The sequence below is a fragment of the Pelodiscus sinensis genome, chromosome 26, assembly GCF_052426305.1.
Source record: "Pelodiscus sinensis isolate ZL-2025 chromosome 26, ASM5242630v1, whole genome shotgun sequence".
In the NCBI taxonomy this organism is placed as follows: Eukaryota; Metazoa; Chordata; order Testudines; family Trionychidae; genus Pelodiscus; species Pelodiscus sinensis.
Genome location: NC_143077.1, coordinates 1,192,608 through 1,208,731, shown reverse-complemented (window position 1 = coordinate 1,208,731; position 16,124 = coordinate 1,192,608). Strand labels below are relative to the sequence as shown.

Sequence of the window (16,124 nt, the reverse complement as noted above, 5' to 3'; positions counted from 1 at the left end):
GTAACAGAGCGGGGCTGTGAGCACCCACAGCGCGCAAGGGCCTGACCCCGTCTGCCAGGCGGCCACGCTGCAGGAGGAAGGGACACAGGCAATCACACCCGTACAGCTGCTATGGATTTATTGGGAAAAATTAGTTACAGTCGTTCTAAGGTGCCTAAAACTGGATCTCCAGTTCTGACTTCTAACAAGGAGTCAAGGCTCCCGCCCTTTAGCAAGACAATAAAACTTTACACACACACAGTACTTTAAATACTTTCTGCAAAGCCAAGCCCTCCCACTCCCTATCATACAATACAGATGCAGCATCTCCCACTCTTCGATTACCCTCAATTTACATTTCAGGGGGACAATCTCAAGATGCAAGTTTCAGTTTAGAATTCCTCAAGTCATCATTAGGTTCAAGCTTGACACCAGGAGCAATTGTTCAATACTAAAGGACAACAGATCTGCCGGTGGTTATTCCATTGCTCTTGAAGCTTAGGGCATAGATAGTGAGAAGATAAGCTTTATTTACACTTGGCAACAAAAGTGATTAGGCCACTAGGTTGCCACTGTGAAAGAGGCACACTCCACTACTTCAAGGCCAGATTCTTCAATGTGCTGAAGCACCCAACAGATGATTGCCTTTAATTCACTTTATAAAAGATTTCATGCATTGGCACTCTTTTTCCCAGGGCAAAGACAAGAAGAAGTGATTTCCAACACTCTCCAGAGCCCCAAAAACCTGCTCTCTTGAGTGTCAGTACATTAATTCAGTGTACGGATAACAGAACTTTTGGAAGCATCCTGGAGCTACTGTTAGGAAATGAAGTGGGTCTCCGGCATGATCTGATCAATTTTGTGGTCAGCTGGGTTTGCTGATGCTTCGTAGTTACAGATGGTCACTTCATGTCGATAAGCCTGAATCAAGGTAAATGTATTTAGTCCCATGCCACTGAAGCTCAATTTGCTCCACCAAAAAACCCAAAGAAACCTGATGTGTTCTTCCCACATCACTTCTGTCCAAAGTGATCTCTCCCACCCGTCCCACGATGTGCCCAAACTGAATTTGGTGCCAGGCACTGAGGCACAGGCACCTGTCCCAGCTCAGGAAATGCTTTACAAGTCAACCCTCCATTGATGCCAAACCCAGAGGCCAAGAGCCATCTGACCCAACCCCCAGGGAAGGGGTTGGGACAACCTCCCTCCATCCAGGTCCTGCTGTCCTCCCCAAACCCTTTCCTCCAAATGAGGCTGCTAGTGGGATGGCACCAGCAGCAGGGTTTCCCTCCCTCCTCCCTCCCGTCCAACTCACCAGCAGCAGCTGGGGGAAGCGAAGCCAGGCAGACTGGTCACTGTATCACTTTGCTACTGTCAGGAAGTGTGGGTCCTGCACTATCCTCCAGAGTGGCACAAACAGGCACAAACTTTGCTGCATTTCCCCCTGCTACTGCCAGTGAGTGAAGGCAGCTGGATCTTCCCTTGCAGGTTCCAGGACCCTATTTCTGGACTAGTGCCCCTGCTGGCTAGCCCCTCCCACAAAAAACAGCATTGGGAGGTGCATGACACCCCTCACATCCCCACCCTGCCTCCTCCACTTTTACTCACCTCTGTCCATTCTCCCCTCAGGCCTATATAAAAGATCTTTGTCGTCTCAGCTCCAAAATTCTTGGAAATATGGATGGAGAGATGGTAAACATTTGAGAAACGAGCAATTCTGGAAGAAAAAACAGACTGAGTTCAGAGTCCAGTATGTAACCAGTCATCCAGGGCCCATTGGGAAATAATTCCTAATTTCTAAAGCAGTTCCTGCACTAAAAAGGATGAAAGTATAGGAAAGCCTGTTGAGATGTGAAGACTAAGCAATCATGTAGGAGACCTGGTGTTTTAGCCATTCACTCCTTGGAGCAACAAAACTGGGAGTGAAGAGGACTCATGACTCCCCTGGCATATTGCAGAACAATAAAAAGTCTACGTTAGTCCTTTTTGGTACAAATGGTGGTGGAGGAGATAAGGCATGGAGAATTCAGTTTGGGGAGCCTCTGGGATGCAAACCCCAAGAAGGTCTCCCCTTCCCAGGGAAAAGGTCTGCTACACCAGTGTTTCTCAACCAGTGGTACGAGTATCCTTGGAGGTACATCAATACAACTGAAATTTGGAGAAAACTCAATTTTTGTTTTAAGTTTTACAGCGTTATTATTTTTGTACTTTTTACACCCAAAAATGTTATCACCCGCCCAGCTATGATTAAGTTGTTTAAACAAATGTGCTGCAACAGTAGAAAAAAACCTGTGTGTCTGAAAACTGTAAGTACTGGGGCGTACTTATATTTTTTTAAAAGGGTACGTCATAAAAAAGGTTGAGAAACACTGTCCTACACCACTTAGGGAATGGTAGAGGTCTCACTCCAAACACAATTGCAGAGAAGAGCCAGAAAAGACATTTAAAAAGCGCATTCTATTATTTAATGCAAAGTTATGATGTGAGTGAAGGAACTGCGCTCCCCCACTAACATCTTGTAAGAGTTGACTAGCACGTGAGTCAGTCTTGATTAAAAGAACAAACTCATTGGCTCCACAGGAAATGAATGTCTGTGCATCCCTAATATGTACACAACAGAGAAGGGAAGAGGCTGTGTCGTACTTTGTGGCATATTCCAGTTCTCCTGTTAGATCCCGATTCAGACTGAAAACTTGATCTGGTTCTTTGGCCGTATCATCAAATGACATATGAGGAACATTCTTGAACCTGGGAAAGGGGAAAAACAGTGGTTAAAATGCATCTCAGCTAACTGATTTATCTATCTTGCCTCTCTTCCCACCATTGAGTTATTAAATTGGCTTTATCCTGTGAAAAACACAACGGGATCAGCCAAAAAAAATAGCATCATCTCAGGAACCGTCAACACACCATGACACGTAAACAAGCACAGAACAGAGAGGTAGAGTTAAGACATTCATCAACAGCACTTCGACTTCATGTTCTACTCAGTACTGATGAGACCTCAGCTGGAGTACTGAGTGCAATTCTGGGTGCCACACTTTAGGAAAGATGAGGACAACTGAAGGGAATCCAGAGAAACACAACATAAATGATAGAAAGTTTAGAAAACCTGAGCTATAAGGAAAGCTTCAACATGGCTGCTTTTTCAGTCTTCAGAAATGAAGACTGACTGATAGTCTACAAATTTGTTAGAAGTCATAATAAATAATTGTTCTCAATGTCCACTGAGGCTAGGACAAGTAGCAATTGGTTTAATCTGCAGCCAGTGAGATTAATATAAGGTGAAACTTCCTAACTATAAGGATAGTCAAGATCTGGAACAGTCAAGATTAAGTAGTGGATGGACAAATGCCCGTCAGGGCCAATGCTTCCTCTAATTATTTTCCATCCATGTACGGAATAGATTATGTGCACTGAGGCATGTGCAGATATGCATCACCAGTAGAAACACATGCTACCAGCTGTGCACGCTGTGCTACTCAGCTGCACAGCACCTGAATCTCTCCTGGGTGGCTGCACAAGAGCTCATCTTACAGGAAATACTGATCAGGGCTGGTCAAGGTATATAGAATCCTGTCCCGGAACAGAGGGCTGAGACTGGATGACTGAGGTCCCTTCCAGCCCTACATTTCTATAAATTCTATTTACAAGAGGAATCAAGATTCCAGTGCTTTAAAAACAGAGCAAAGGTGAAGGGAAAAGCTGCCTTTAGCAGAAAGCCAGGTGGTGATGAGGGCCCTGAATAAGTCACAACTTCACAGAAATTGTAAAATTACGGTAGGGGGTTTACTCTACAAACAGCATTCCTGGGTCTGAGCTCTTTGAAAAGCCATGGCATCAGGCTGCTCCTGTGACACCACACACACCGCAACAACTGCCAGGTCCAAGGCAAGCCTCAGCTCATCCTGAGCTCATCTCCAGGCCAGACTTGCTACTTCTTCCTGTCCTGCCAGCCAGTTAGGAGGAGGTGTGGCACTGACAACATGCAGCAGTACGGGCCCTGGCCTGCCTCACAGGACCCTCACCAGACCTATGGGAGACACTGCAGCACCAGCTTGCAAAGTCTAGGTCTGGGACCCTCTGCTTGAAGCACAAACAGGTGAAGGGGCTGTCCTAGCAGAAGGATGAGCTAGACCCTCTCTTTCCCTTCTCCTCCCCCTGCTCATGCTCCACGTGGCAAATCCTGGTCTCAGCTCCTTTAGTAGTTATTACTGCATTGACTTCAAAGGGGCTTACCAAAGCTCCTAATCCCAGTGCCTTATCAGTTCCGTGCCACTCTCCCCTTCTTCCCTTCCCTCAACTCAGAGAAGGAAGCAGCAGTGGCCCAGATCTCTGCAGAGCACAGTGTGATCTATAGAGCCTTGCAAATCTGCAGCTATCCGCAGATCATGTTTGTGGATCAGATGCAGATACAAATTTTGTATCCATGCAAGACTAAAACTAGGCCCCAATCCCAGCTCTAGACAAGGCTACAACAGATGGGCGAAACCTAGTGATGAGATGGCCCTCTCTCCCCACCCACACCCGTCTCCTGAAATAGGATCAGTACTTCATTACAAGTCACAGAAGCTCATGCTGGAACCCAGCAGTCGTGCACATCCCATGAAATTCAGACACCTACCTGATGCTGCGATGAATAATACCCCCTTCCACAATTTTCACAGGGCCTTAATCATGTTTATCACCAAACACTTACATTTATATTGGTTGAACCGCTCTAGTCTGGCACCCTCTGGTCCAGCAATATCCACAGGTCTGGTGTGATGTGTTAGCCAGATGTCCACGTATCGTGTGTGGCCAAGCTTCCCCACAGTCTCAAGGTTTTACAGCTCAGTGTTCTGTGCTGTTATTCAGCTCTAATTTACCTGACTGTCTTCTAAGAGTCCAATAAGCAGTGGAAGTGTTAGCAATGCTACTACACAATACTGACTAGGAATGTAAAATAGGGGTGAGCAGGGGGTAGGGGAGTTGCTCCCCCACCTGGGGCTGGGGCTACTGTGCTAGGGATGTTAAAAGCAGGTAAATGGGTAACTGTAATTGCTGAATTTTCAGCAGTTATCTGGTTAAATCCACCTGCAGCACAGGGGATGGCATCCTGGGAGCTGGTGCGTGCCAGGAGATGGCTTCCGCTGTCACTGGATGCCTTGCCATACTGCTACCTCTCTATCAGAGGCAACAGTACAGGGCAGTAGTCAACTCTCTGGGACCCTGTTTAAAAGCTGGCTCCGAGCTGGCAACAGCTCCCTTCTGTTGCCTGCACTACTACTCAGCTCCCCGGAAACCAGTGCACACCAGGAGCTAGCTTTTAAGCCAGCTCCCAGCACATGCTGGCACCCACCTGCAGCCCTGTTCCTGGGAAGCCAGCTGCTGCCTGCACTGCTGGCTCTGATACAGAGCCAACACCGTGGAATGGCATCCAGCTCGCCAGAGTGGGGTAGGACCCTGCCTGTAATCGTTTACAGTAACTGATAAAGGCCAGGACCTGACTCTGGGCCTGAAGCAGCGTACTGCCTGTGGTAAGCAGGGAGTTGCTCCTGCCCACCAGTTAAACCTTCATTTCCCTAATATTGATGTCCTGTGGTTCAGCACCGATCAGCTGCTGAAAGTGCCAGACTAGAGAGGGTCAAACTGCATTAATCTAGTATAGGAGCTTCTACTCTGTAATAGGAGCAGGCAGCCTGGCTTAAACTCAGGACTAGAAGTAAGGTACTCCTGGTTTCTGATTTAAATTCACCAATGCCTGCTCTAGCTTTTGTAAAATGCTGATAGAAATACTGATGTCATTGGCAAGGAGAACTTTGCAGTAGAAAAAGAAAAACTAATGTATTGTTTTTAAAACTGACATAAAAAATAAAAACCCTTAGTACAAGTTGCTCTAGAATTCAGTCTCATCTTCACATAGCAAATGGAAGACCATCCCTGAGAACATCATAAAAACACTGCTTAGAGATTTCAATACTGTTCTGAAACAGCTGTGCAAATATTCTATACAATATCTGTCCAATATGAGCTTTTCTGGGGGCCAGGCCCAGTTCCACTTACAGTCTCATCTCTGAGGGGTGTGTGTCATCATCCTCTCCCATCACAATTATCCCTTTTAGCTTCACATTGCCTGTAAACCTGCCATGAAACAGAGTAAGTGATTTCACCTTCATTATCTTCCAGTAAGTCTTGACTATACATCACACAATTCATTACATGTCAGTCAAGAAGAGCTGCCATCACCCAAATTTGTTTTCTAGTTAATTTCCCAAGAACATTCAAGGAAGACTACTGAGAGTAAAGAACTTGTCACAAATAAAACTAAGTCCATTGGGCATTACACGGTATAAAATGGCACCAAGCAGTTACTTACGGGATATTAAACAGAAGTTCTTCATCATCATCACTTTCGACAAACTAAAAGATACAAAACTGGATTAAAAATAACCCTTTAGAAACCGATAATGAAGACATTCTGTAATGCCATATATTATACTTCCCTTGCACTTCCTTCTGCATCAGTTCATACCTGCATTCCATTGAAAGTTTTGTGGTAACATTTGCTGGGAACCATATTAATATACTGCATTTTATGTTGGGAGTTATGAATGAATTTGAACAATGCATTATCCAATGAACTTTGTTTATACTGAAAATCATAATTCAGTTATACAGCTGCTCTGCCTACTAGTAAGCATTCTAACATATTTAATAGAAAAATTTAAACCAATAACCCACTGAAACATGCACTAGAAAGTCTGTTGAGGTGTGGGACAAAAAGCCTTTTTTGTTATGGCTTATGAATGTCTACACTAGCAGCACTTTGTTGGTATAAGCATGCTGATGTACAATACCTACTGGTTTTGACTGCACTTTGTACCACAATAATAAAAACACCTCTATGAGCAAAATAAACTATACCAGTAGAATTTAGGAATGTCAAATACTGTGTAATTGGTTAACACCTAGAGCAACCCCTGTCTATGGTGGACCCCACGGGGCTGGAGCTGCCCCCAGCAGGCAGGGAGCTGCTCCAGCCCCCATTGGTTAACTGAAACCAGTAAGCATCATCCATTAAGGGCGATGCTTACCAGTTAACCTTACACATCCCTAACAAAAGCATACCTATATAGCCAGGTGCTCCTGGTGCAGATGCAGCTTATAAGGCAGAGCTGCCCCTTTTACTGGTATAATTTATTCTAGCCTTCCCAAGTAAAATAAACTATACCAGTAAAAACAAGTCCTTGGCAACTTAAAGACTAAGGGTATGTCTGCACTTGCACCCTATTTCAAAATAGGGGTGCAAATGAAAGCATTGGAAATCGCAAATGAAGCCGGGATTTAAATATCCCACGCTTCATTTGCATATTTGCGTTATGGCCCTATTTTGAAATAAAATGCGCTGTGTAAACGCGTTATTTCGAGAGAGTTTGCTCTCGAAATAACACCTCTACACAGCACATTTTATTTCAAAATAGCGCCATAATGCAAATATGCAAATGAAGCGTGGAATAGTTAAACCTCAGCTTCATTTGCAATTTCCAATGCCTTCACTTGCATCCCTATTTTGAAATAGGGTGCAAGTGTAGACATATCCTAACAAAACACCCAGGAAAGCTTACACCCAAATAAACGTGTACTCAGCTTTGGAAGCCTTGGGGGCCACAATGATACTCATAGCACATGCTGAGGGCCACAACCTAAGTGTGGTTGCATGGACATGCAAATATATATGTAAATATATGCAAATAGCTTCTTTCACACAATGCCCCAGCACTCCTGAAATCTCCTCCCTGGGGGCTAGAAATGCCAACACCCTGTACCCATCTGTTCAGCCACCAGTCTGCTTGCATCTTTAAATGCTCACCCCACCTGGGAGATGCCCAGCTGTTGCGGAGCATGTTCCCAGTGGAGGCCATGTTCAAAAGGTCCCACCCACAAGCCGTGTGTTGAGCCCCATGTAAACCCAAACTGCACTGTGGCCCACAGACCGCCTGTTGAGTAGCCCTGCTTTAAGTTGTTGTAAAGTCCTCAACATTTTTGCTGAAACAAACTAATATGGCTACCCCTCAGACTTCTAAACCAGTAAAATCACACTCACCCACAGTGGGGTTGTGCCAGTAAACAGTCTTAGGAAAATCAACACACACACACACTTGTACTGAGACACTGTTCATTCCGTTTGTATCTGGGGCGGTGGGCGGTACGCGGTACCTGCCCCCCCCCCCCCGGGCGGTACGCGGTACCTGGCGGCGCCCTCCCCCCCGGGGCGGTACCTGGCTGCCCCCCCCCCAGGGCGGTACGCGGTACCTGGCTGCCCCCCCCCCCAGGGCGGTACCTGGCTGCGCCCCCCCCCCAGGGCGGTACGCGGTACCTGGCTGCCCCCCCCCCCAGGGCGGTACGCGGTACCTGGCGGCGCCCTCCCCCCCGGGGCGGTACCTGGCTGCCCCCCCCCAGGGCGGTACGCGGTACCTAGCTGCCCCCCTCTCCCCCCGGGGCGGTACCTGGCTGCCCCCCCCCAGGGCGGTACGCGGTACCTGGCTGCCCCCCCCCAGGGCGGTACACGGTACCTGGCTGCCCCCCTCCCCCCCCGGGGCGGTACCTGGCTGCCCCCCCCCGGGCGGTACGCGGTACCTGGCTGCCCCCCCCCGGGCGGTACGCGGTACCTGGCTGCCCCCCCCCGGGCGGTACGCGGTACCTGGCGGCGCCCTCCCCCCCGGGGCGGTACCTGGCTGCCCCCCCCCAGGGCGGTACGCGGTACCTGGCTGCCCCCCTCCCCCCCCGGGGCGGTACCTGGCTGCCCCCCCCCGGGCGGTACGCGGTACCTGGCTGCCCCCCCCCAGGGCGGTACGCGGTACCTGGCGGCGCCCTCCCCCCCAGGGCGGTACCTGGCTGCGGTCCCCGCGCTCCTCCCAGGCGCGGAAGACGCGCGCGCCGCTGCCCTCGCGCCGCTCGTTGAGGCACTGCAGCCGCTCGCGGTCGATGCGCAGGTAGAGGCCCCAGGCCAGGCCGCGGCGCTCGGGGGGCTCCTCGCGCTCGGCCTCGCAGCCGCAGCCGCAGCCCCCGCCCCCGCCGTGCCCGTGCGCCATGGCCCGGCCGCGCAGCTCGGGGCGCGTGCGACTCGATAGCCCCGCCCCCGCACGTGACGCACGGTACTTGGCGCGGGTCGGGGAGGGGCATTCCTCCGTCACGTGATGCGCCGCGAAACCCACCCCCTGCCGTCGTTGGTCCAGCCGGGGCAGGTGGTAGCGGACAAAGCAGTTGCTCGGAGGCCGAGCGGAGAGAGGGGGCGGGGCCGGGGGCGGGGCCGGGGCGACTCAATTCTCCGGGGCTACGTCTCCACTGGCAGGATTTTCCACAAGTGCTTGTAACAGGACAGTTTTCCGTTAAAAGCGCCATTTTCGGGATCGGGGCGTTTTTGCGCAAGACAACACCACGCCAGCTCCGCCTGACAACACCGCGCCGGCTCCACCTGGCTCCGCCTGACAACACCGCGCCGGCTCCGCCTGACAACACCGCGCCGGCTCCGCCTGGCTCCGCCTGACAACACCGCGCCGGCTCCGCCTGACAACACCGCGCCGGCTCCGCCTGACAACACCGCATCAGCTCCACCTGGCTCCGCCTGACAACACCGCGCCGGCTCCACGGGCCCTTTTGCGCTAAAGTTTTGCGCAAAAGGACTTTTGTCCGAACGGCAGCAGCACAGCATTTCCGTAAGAACACTGACACTCTTACATGAGATCGTCAGTGCTTTTGCAGAAATTCAAGTGGCCACTGTAGACAGCTGGCAAGTTTTTCCAGAAAAGTGGCTGATTTTCTGGAAAACTGGCCAATCGAGATACAGCCTTGCTGTAAAATTATCCTGCTTCAGGAGATCTACACCTGCACTTCTCATAGCTTGTCCTGCTCTTCACAACCTGCACCTCTCTGACTCTTGCCCTACTGAGACTTCCCTTCCCTGGGCAAGAAATCACTTACTATGTGTCACCATAAGAGTGTCTCCTTTGAGCTTGAACTATGCTAGACATACTCCTATGGGGTAGACTGCTCTAGCTAAAGCCCGTGTTGGAACTGTGATGTTGTACATACACAGTGTTTTAAGTGCTCAGTGTGAATGCAGAGAAGGGCAGAGTGATTAGTTAAGAGTGACTGGAAACCAATAAAGCTGTAGTTTGGGAGACAAGGGGAGTACTGCTAAGAGCTCAACATACATTCTATGGATATGTCACAGACAATAAAGCCATAGGGGAAAGGGTTAGGCTGTAATGAAAACTTAATGGCTGCGTCTAGATTGGCATGATTTTCCAGAAATGCTTTTAACAGAAAAGTTTTCCGTTAAAAGCATTTTCGGAACAGAGCGTCTAGATTGGCATGGACACTTTTCCACAAAAACACTTTTTGCGGAAAAGCGTCCGTGCCAATCTAGACTCGCTTTTCTGCAAAAAAGTCCCGATCGCCATTTTTGCAATCGGGGCTTTTTTTTCGGAAAACAAATCTGAGCTGTCTACACTGGCCCTTTTGCGCAAAAGTCTTTCAGAAAAAGACTTTTGCCCGAACGGGAGCAGCATAGTATTTTCGGAAAAGCACTGATGATCTTACATGAGATCGTCAGTGCTTTTCCGGAAATTCAAGCGGCCAGTGTAAACAGCTGGCAAGTTTTTCCGGGAAAAGCAGCTGATTTTCCAGAAAAACCCTAACCCTAACCCTTGTGAGTTAATAAGAATGGGTTACAACTCAGCCAAGGGATTAACCGGCAGCTCTCTGGAGTGCGGTAGCCAGACAGGTCCTTCCATCCTCAAACTTCAGTTACCTAGCTTTCAAATGGAGTGGCCACGTTCAGCTATAAACATGGAGAGGCCATTTTCTTATACTGCTTTAAAAGGTATTTTTAATATCAATTCATAGTTCTTGGTTCAGACTGGGGCAGATAGGGAGGAAAGGAAACATGACAGACAACTGCTTAGATCCTGTTGTGAGCCTAGGATTTCACCCTTCTTTCCATCCATGGATTATAGCCTCTAGATAACAGGAGACTTCTGAAAATTAAACTGGAAATGGGGCTGTCAGATTAAAAAGGTAAATTCAGCTCATCAGCAGTACCATGCAATCATACTTCCTAGTTTGCTATTTCACTATGCTCATTTATTACCCAGAGCCAGAAAGGAACAGACAGACACTGTCCAGTGTTTTGGCTTTTATTGAGACATGATTTTCTTCTTTTCATATAACTTATCTAATTAAAATATTAATCTCCATAGTTACCACAAAAAAGTAACATAGAAAATTGTATATACATAGTTGGGGACTAAAGTACAAATGCTAATCAGCATAACTCTCCCTCCTGCCCATGTCACTCATCCCAACCCAGCGAAAGCACTCAAGGGGGGATGGATTTTAGATGGTTTCTTTGCACATAGCACAGAAAATTGCACAAGTTTAACAAATGCTGGAAGAGATTGGAAACTAAGCAAGCAATTTTACTCAACAGCTGTCTTAGTTTGGGTCTTACTAAAATTATTCCTCCCCCTCAGTAAAAGGCATTCAGATTCTTTCAGCCTGGGAGATTTAGTGTCTGACTGAAAAAAGAAAGAGCACCTTGTAGAAGAGGGATGAGTGTTGGTCTCATACAAAGGATTTGCTCATTGAGCAAGTGGACTGAAATGTTATGGGATTAGAGGCAACCATATTTGTATCTTTTGCCACAAATCCACCAAACTAGGCTAAAATACTGACAGATGACAGGGTCTGCAGCGAGAGAATAGGTTTTAATGGGATATATACCCACTGCACAGCTAAAAGTAGTAGTATCCACAGTCCAGATGTGGATATCTAACCAAATAATGCTAGGTAGCAATTTAATGGTGCCTGAGAGGGTTCTCAGGATTTACCCAAGGTTCTTTAAACATGGCCCAGATGCAGATGAGTCGTCCCTTTTCCCACAGCCCAAGTCAAAAGCAGAAATAAATGGTAGCACAACAGTTGGCAGAAGATTATATATTGTTACCTAATTAAAAATACAGCAAATTAAATACAGCAAAATGCAAGAGCAAAAGGCATTATTTTACAGCACAACACACACTGAAATGCTGCACGGTAACATCATTGAAGCGTCTGGGACTAACAAATTTACCACACACAAAATTCTGAGAAAACTCTTCCAAGATCTTCAAAATTGCAAATAAAAATTGGGACTTCCTGGAGGTTCAAAATGCCTAAGAACCACCCAAAGTGTAAAAGTAGGCGGGGGGGGGAGGGGGGAGAAGGGGTTGACATCCCAAGCCCTCTGTGGTAAGCACTTTACAGCAAAGTTTTCAGGTCAGCATACACAGCCAACTCCATTTGTTCAGGATTTTCCAGACAAGAAAACAACAGCAATGCTGTTGAGCAGCTACCACCAAGAGCTGCTCTCCTTAGAGGAAAGAAGGCAGAATGTCCTATGGAGTCAATTTCATTTAGGAGCAATTCAAATGAGTAATTTCCAGATCTTCTTATAGAAGAGATCAGATAGGCTTGAGCCATCAAGAGCAGAACAGGTTACCTCACAGCAGTACCGGCTCTAACCCAGTCAAATCTATGCTAATAGTGTTACAGGTAAACTTGCTTTCACATCTGCCAAGACAGATTCAGTGCTTGTGCTGAACTACCAGCCATAATATGGATTTTATAACTGACAGTGACTCCCTAATAGTGCCCTTCACCTTAAAACTGCCAGAAGCAGCTACAGCCATAGTGAAACTCTGCTCATTTAACTGAAGTCACATTGCCAACATCCTTACACATGGCCACCTTCATGATGGCATTTTGCTCCCAAGTCCTCATTACTTTTCTGTCAAGCTCAACAGAGGCTGCTCACTCAAAGGTAAAACCTCATCCCTCCCTTCCGCAGCTGGGATTTTTCCTCAGACATTGTGTGTTTTGAATTCGTACTGCAGTGTTTGCACCAACATAAGATGTGATTCATTTTCCTCATAAAGTGGTTTGACAAACTAAAAACAACACACTAAAGCTTTTGTTTTTTCCAGCAATAATTTACAGGGAAAGGGTGGGATAAAGTGTCAGCTTTAAAACTCAGAAAATCCTTTCCAATGCTGTATGGCACATGGGAAACAAGACACAGCTGCTTCCTTCTGCTAAAAAAAATAAAACCAATTCCTTCATTGGTTTTGTTAAAATTGTTCTGGCTTACAGAGTGAGACCAATCTAAAACCCATGAGAGTGATTAAAATTTCAGTTTCAGCAGTGATTTTTCACCCAAAGAATACTTGTGTTTTTCCAGTAAAGCGAAGGGGAAGAGAACAGAGCAGGGAGAAGGATCCTCAACAGCTCTCAGCATTCCCAAACAGCAGTTTAAGAAACTGTATAAAGAGGAGATCAGAGAAGTTGAGAGCTGGGATTCATTAACATACACAACTGGAGAATGTTGTCTCAGGCCCAACCCAGCTTGCTGAAGGGCTGGTAAGAAGATTGGCCTCCAGTATTACCTTGTCCCAGAGGTTCCAGATGGGACTTAACATGTAGTGGGCATGAAATCAAGGAAGAGTCTCCCATTGTAACAGCATCCACATTGAGGGAAATGGCTCCAACTCAAGTCACGAGGAAAGAAGCAGGGTCCTTCTACCAGGACTGGGCTTTGGGGGTGGCAAATAATATCTGGGGGAAATATTCATTAAAACCATTTTTTAAATTTATTAAGAGGTTAAATAGCAACATCAGTCTCTAGTCCTTCCATTCTCAGCAGATACCAAGACTTCACATTTTATGATGGCGTTATAATTCTGAACATGGGACTTTTGATAGAAATTGGGAGCAAGACGGGAGGCAGAGAAAGGGACCAGAGGGCTGGCTTGGAAAACACTGTGCTGTTATCCTTGTGCAGATTTTTAAGCCTCTCTCAGCTGCTGCAGCATCCATGGAGCACAATCAAGGCAAGGACTGTGAGCAACTTGGGTGCCTTCCTTCCCCGCCCTTCCATGCCACTCCCCCTCCGAGGGGAATTCCCATCTCTCTCCAGTAGCTTATCTTCGAGAGAACCTGTTTTTGAATGCTTTGATCGTCTTTGCCATCATGGGTGCGATTTCTGAAACAAAGGAAAAAACTGAACTAAAAGCAGTGGCACAACTCCCCTTCTCCCGCCGCAGCAGCAGCAGCCACAACAACAACAAAAGAACTGCAGCTCTCATGAGCCCCCTGGCATTCAAGTAGCACAAGCCAACACTGTCTCAGCCTAAAGAATTGGAAGTTACATAGAGAAGACCTATTGGGATCGTCTGTTTCAGTCCCAGACTAGTACAGAACGGCTCCTAACATTAGATCCAGTCTAGATTTAATTATTCAAGTTGAAGTCCTGCAAATCTGTAGATATCTGCTTTATAACTATGGACCATATTTGCAGTTTGGAGGCAGATACAAATTTTGTACCCATACAGGGCTCTAATTTAAGCAACAAGGTTTCCACGGTCTCCTGGGAGGCTATGCCATGATCTGACCATCACAGGGAAAAGCAGGGCCCCAACGTGGTAGAAAAGGGATTGAACTCAATAGGAGCCATACAGTCCAAGGTTCACCCATCCTCCCCCTACTAACTGTGCAATATCAGGATCTTTTAGTGCTGCCTTTAGTGTCTGCCCTGTGCCAAACTCAGATTTTTCCAAAAACCACCACACTGGTTAGCTCTGACTGGCCAAGAACTTCAGCTGGTCCATCAGCTCTTTCCATTGGTAACATTGCAAGCCTCTGAAAGGCATTCACCCTCTTTATGTATTGGTCACTGTGGTATCCAAGCACCATTCATACTGCAATTCTAGAAGTGGCCATGGTGCTCTCAGGCTTCCCCCCCCCCCCCCCACTAGTTTCCTCTCTCCACTTTTGCCCTGCCTCTCCATCAGAAGATTAACAAAGGAAGATTAACAAAAGAAGAAGTGGGATTTGCATTTTGAGCTGAACATACTCAGGGCTGGGGTCAGTCCATGACCATCATCATTTAAATCTGGGACTAAATTCCTCCCTGTTTTTATTAATTGGTTTAGCGATGCCATCTGCCACTGCTAAATTTTTCTGACCACATAGATATGGGAATTTATCCATGGCAAGATCCCTCTGAGACAAGTCAGTATTGTCAATTAACAGATGGGGACAAGAGGCTGAAAAATTAAGTGACTTCCCCAAGACTGCCAACAAATATATGGCAGAAGAGGATAACAAACCCAAGTCTCCATTCCTACTCTAATATCTGTACCACAAGACTATTTCTAAACCTTTGCAAGCAATTTGAACCAGGTTTTCCACCCTTCCCTTTAAAAGGAGGGCTGGAAAGGGAACACCCCTCTCTAGAATATTTCACTGCAAAACCTGTATTGATCTCTTCCACATATGAGCAGTCTGTGTTCAAGTAGCTTTATGTGCCCATTGTAATGACAGCTAGAAATAGCTAGTGCAAGCAGTGACATCCACATAACTCACTCTTCACTGGTGGTCTCCTGGGGTCATAGCCAGAGGTGGTGCTGCCTGGGGATGGACCAGAATGGGCACTGCTAGTGCTGGGCCCATCATAGGACTGCTCCTCATCCACCTGGGCGTAACTCCTACTGGGTGTGAAAAGGACGGGTTTTATCCTGCAATTCAGAGAAATATGGAGGATAGTCAAACAGCTCCAATGAAGGAATCAATTCAATGCCAAACACTCCTGGGTAGGGGCTGCATTGATTTTCTCTGTCCCAACCACACAACTTACTGCACGCCTGAGGTGGAAATCCCCAGCAGCAGGGCTGAACTGCACTTACTATACTGCAAACAATTAATCTCCAGGGCCCAACAAACAGGGCATCAGTAGCCCCACTTCACAGATTAGGGAAACAGGCACAGAGATTAAGTGACGTGTCCAAAGCTAGAGTCAGGCAGTAGAGAAGACAAGATTAAAAATGGCTCCCAGACCAGGGCGCGCACATTAGCCCAAGCTGCTCTCAGCATCATGTACTGTAACAATATGGTTTTTCTGTAGCCATATTGGAAGGCCTAAACTAAAGCCTTCTTCTGCAGCCAGACTGAAGAACAGCAGTCATTATCTGTATAGCTTAGAGTCACATTCTTTTAATGCCATTTAGATGGAATGTGAGTGTGTCACATTAGGCTGTGAGGAGGAGATCTTGTCCTAATAGCACCCA

General features: G+C 47.3%; 2 protein-coding genes across 5 annotated transcripts in view; both read right to left on the bottom strand.

Annotated features, from left to right (window-relative positions):
* Positions 1 to 101: 101 nt before the first annotated feature.
* On the bottom strand, positions 102 to 9,114 carry PITHD1 (PITH domain containing 1). Of its 2 annotated transcripts, XM_089773430.1 has the most exons (7): positions 8,853 to 9,114; positions 8,469 to 8,501; positions 6,338 to 6,381; positions 6,025 to 6,102; positions 2,623 to 2,727; positions 1,588 to 1,696; positions 102 to 900 (listed from the first exon to the last, which is right to left on the bottom strand). In XM_089773430.1, the coding sequence occupies exons 1-7, from the start codon at positions 9,051 to 9,053 to the stop codon at positions 799 to 801; spliced, it is 672 nt and encodes a 223-aa protein (XP_089629556.1). In that variant the 5' UTR covers positions 9,054 to 9,114; the 3' UTR covers positions 102 to 798. The 2 variants fall into 2 exon arrangements, with proteins under 2 accessions (XP_089629556.1, XP_089629557.1); XM_089773431.1 differs by lacking the exon at positions 8,469 to 8,501 and having other exon boundaries at positions 8,853 to 9,111.
* A 2,031-nt stretch (positions 9,115 to 11,145) lies between these two features.
* Positions 11,146 to 16,124, bottom strand: part of ELOA (elongin A) — a 32,128-nt gene continuing 27,149 nt past the window's right edge. For all 3 annotated transcript variants that reach the window (XM_089773429.1, XM_089773428.1, XM_075909117.2), the window contains exons 10-11: positions 15,424 to 15,575; positions 11,146 to 14,041 (exon numbers count right to left, since the gene is read on the bottom strand). In XM_089773429.1, the coding sequence (XP_089629555.1) occupies positions 13,980 to 14,041; positions 15,424 to 15,575 (214 nt within the window). In that variant the 3' untranslated portion in view covers positions 11,146 to 13,979. The remainder of the gene's footprint in view (positions 14,042 to 15,423; positions 15,576 to 16,124) is intronic.

Coding starts and splice junctions, on each gene's coding strand:
- PITHD1 (XM_089773430.1), bottom strand. CDS start 9,053: ATGGCGCACGGGCACGGCGGGGGCGGGGGCTGCGGCTGCGGCTGCGAG. Junction 8,502..8,852: donor AGCGCGGGGACCGCAGCCAG/GTACCGCCCTGG, acceptor GGGGGCAGCCAG/GTACCGCGTACCGCCCTGGG. Junction 6,103..6,337: donor GAACTTCTGTTTAATATCCC/GTAAGTAACTGC, acceptor GTTTCATGGCAG/GTTTACAGGCAATGTGAAGC.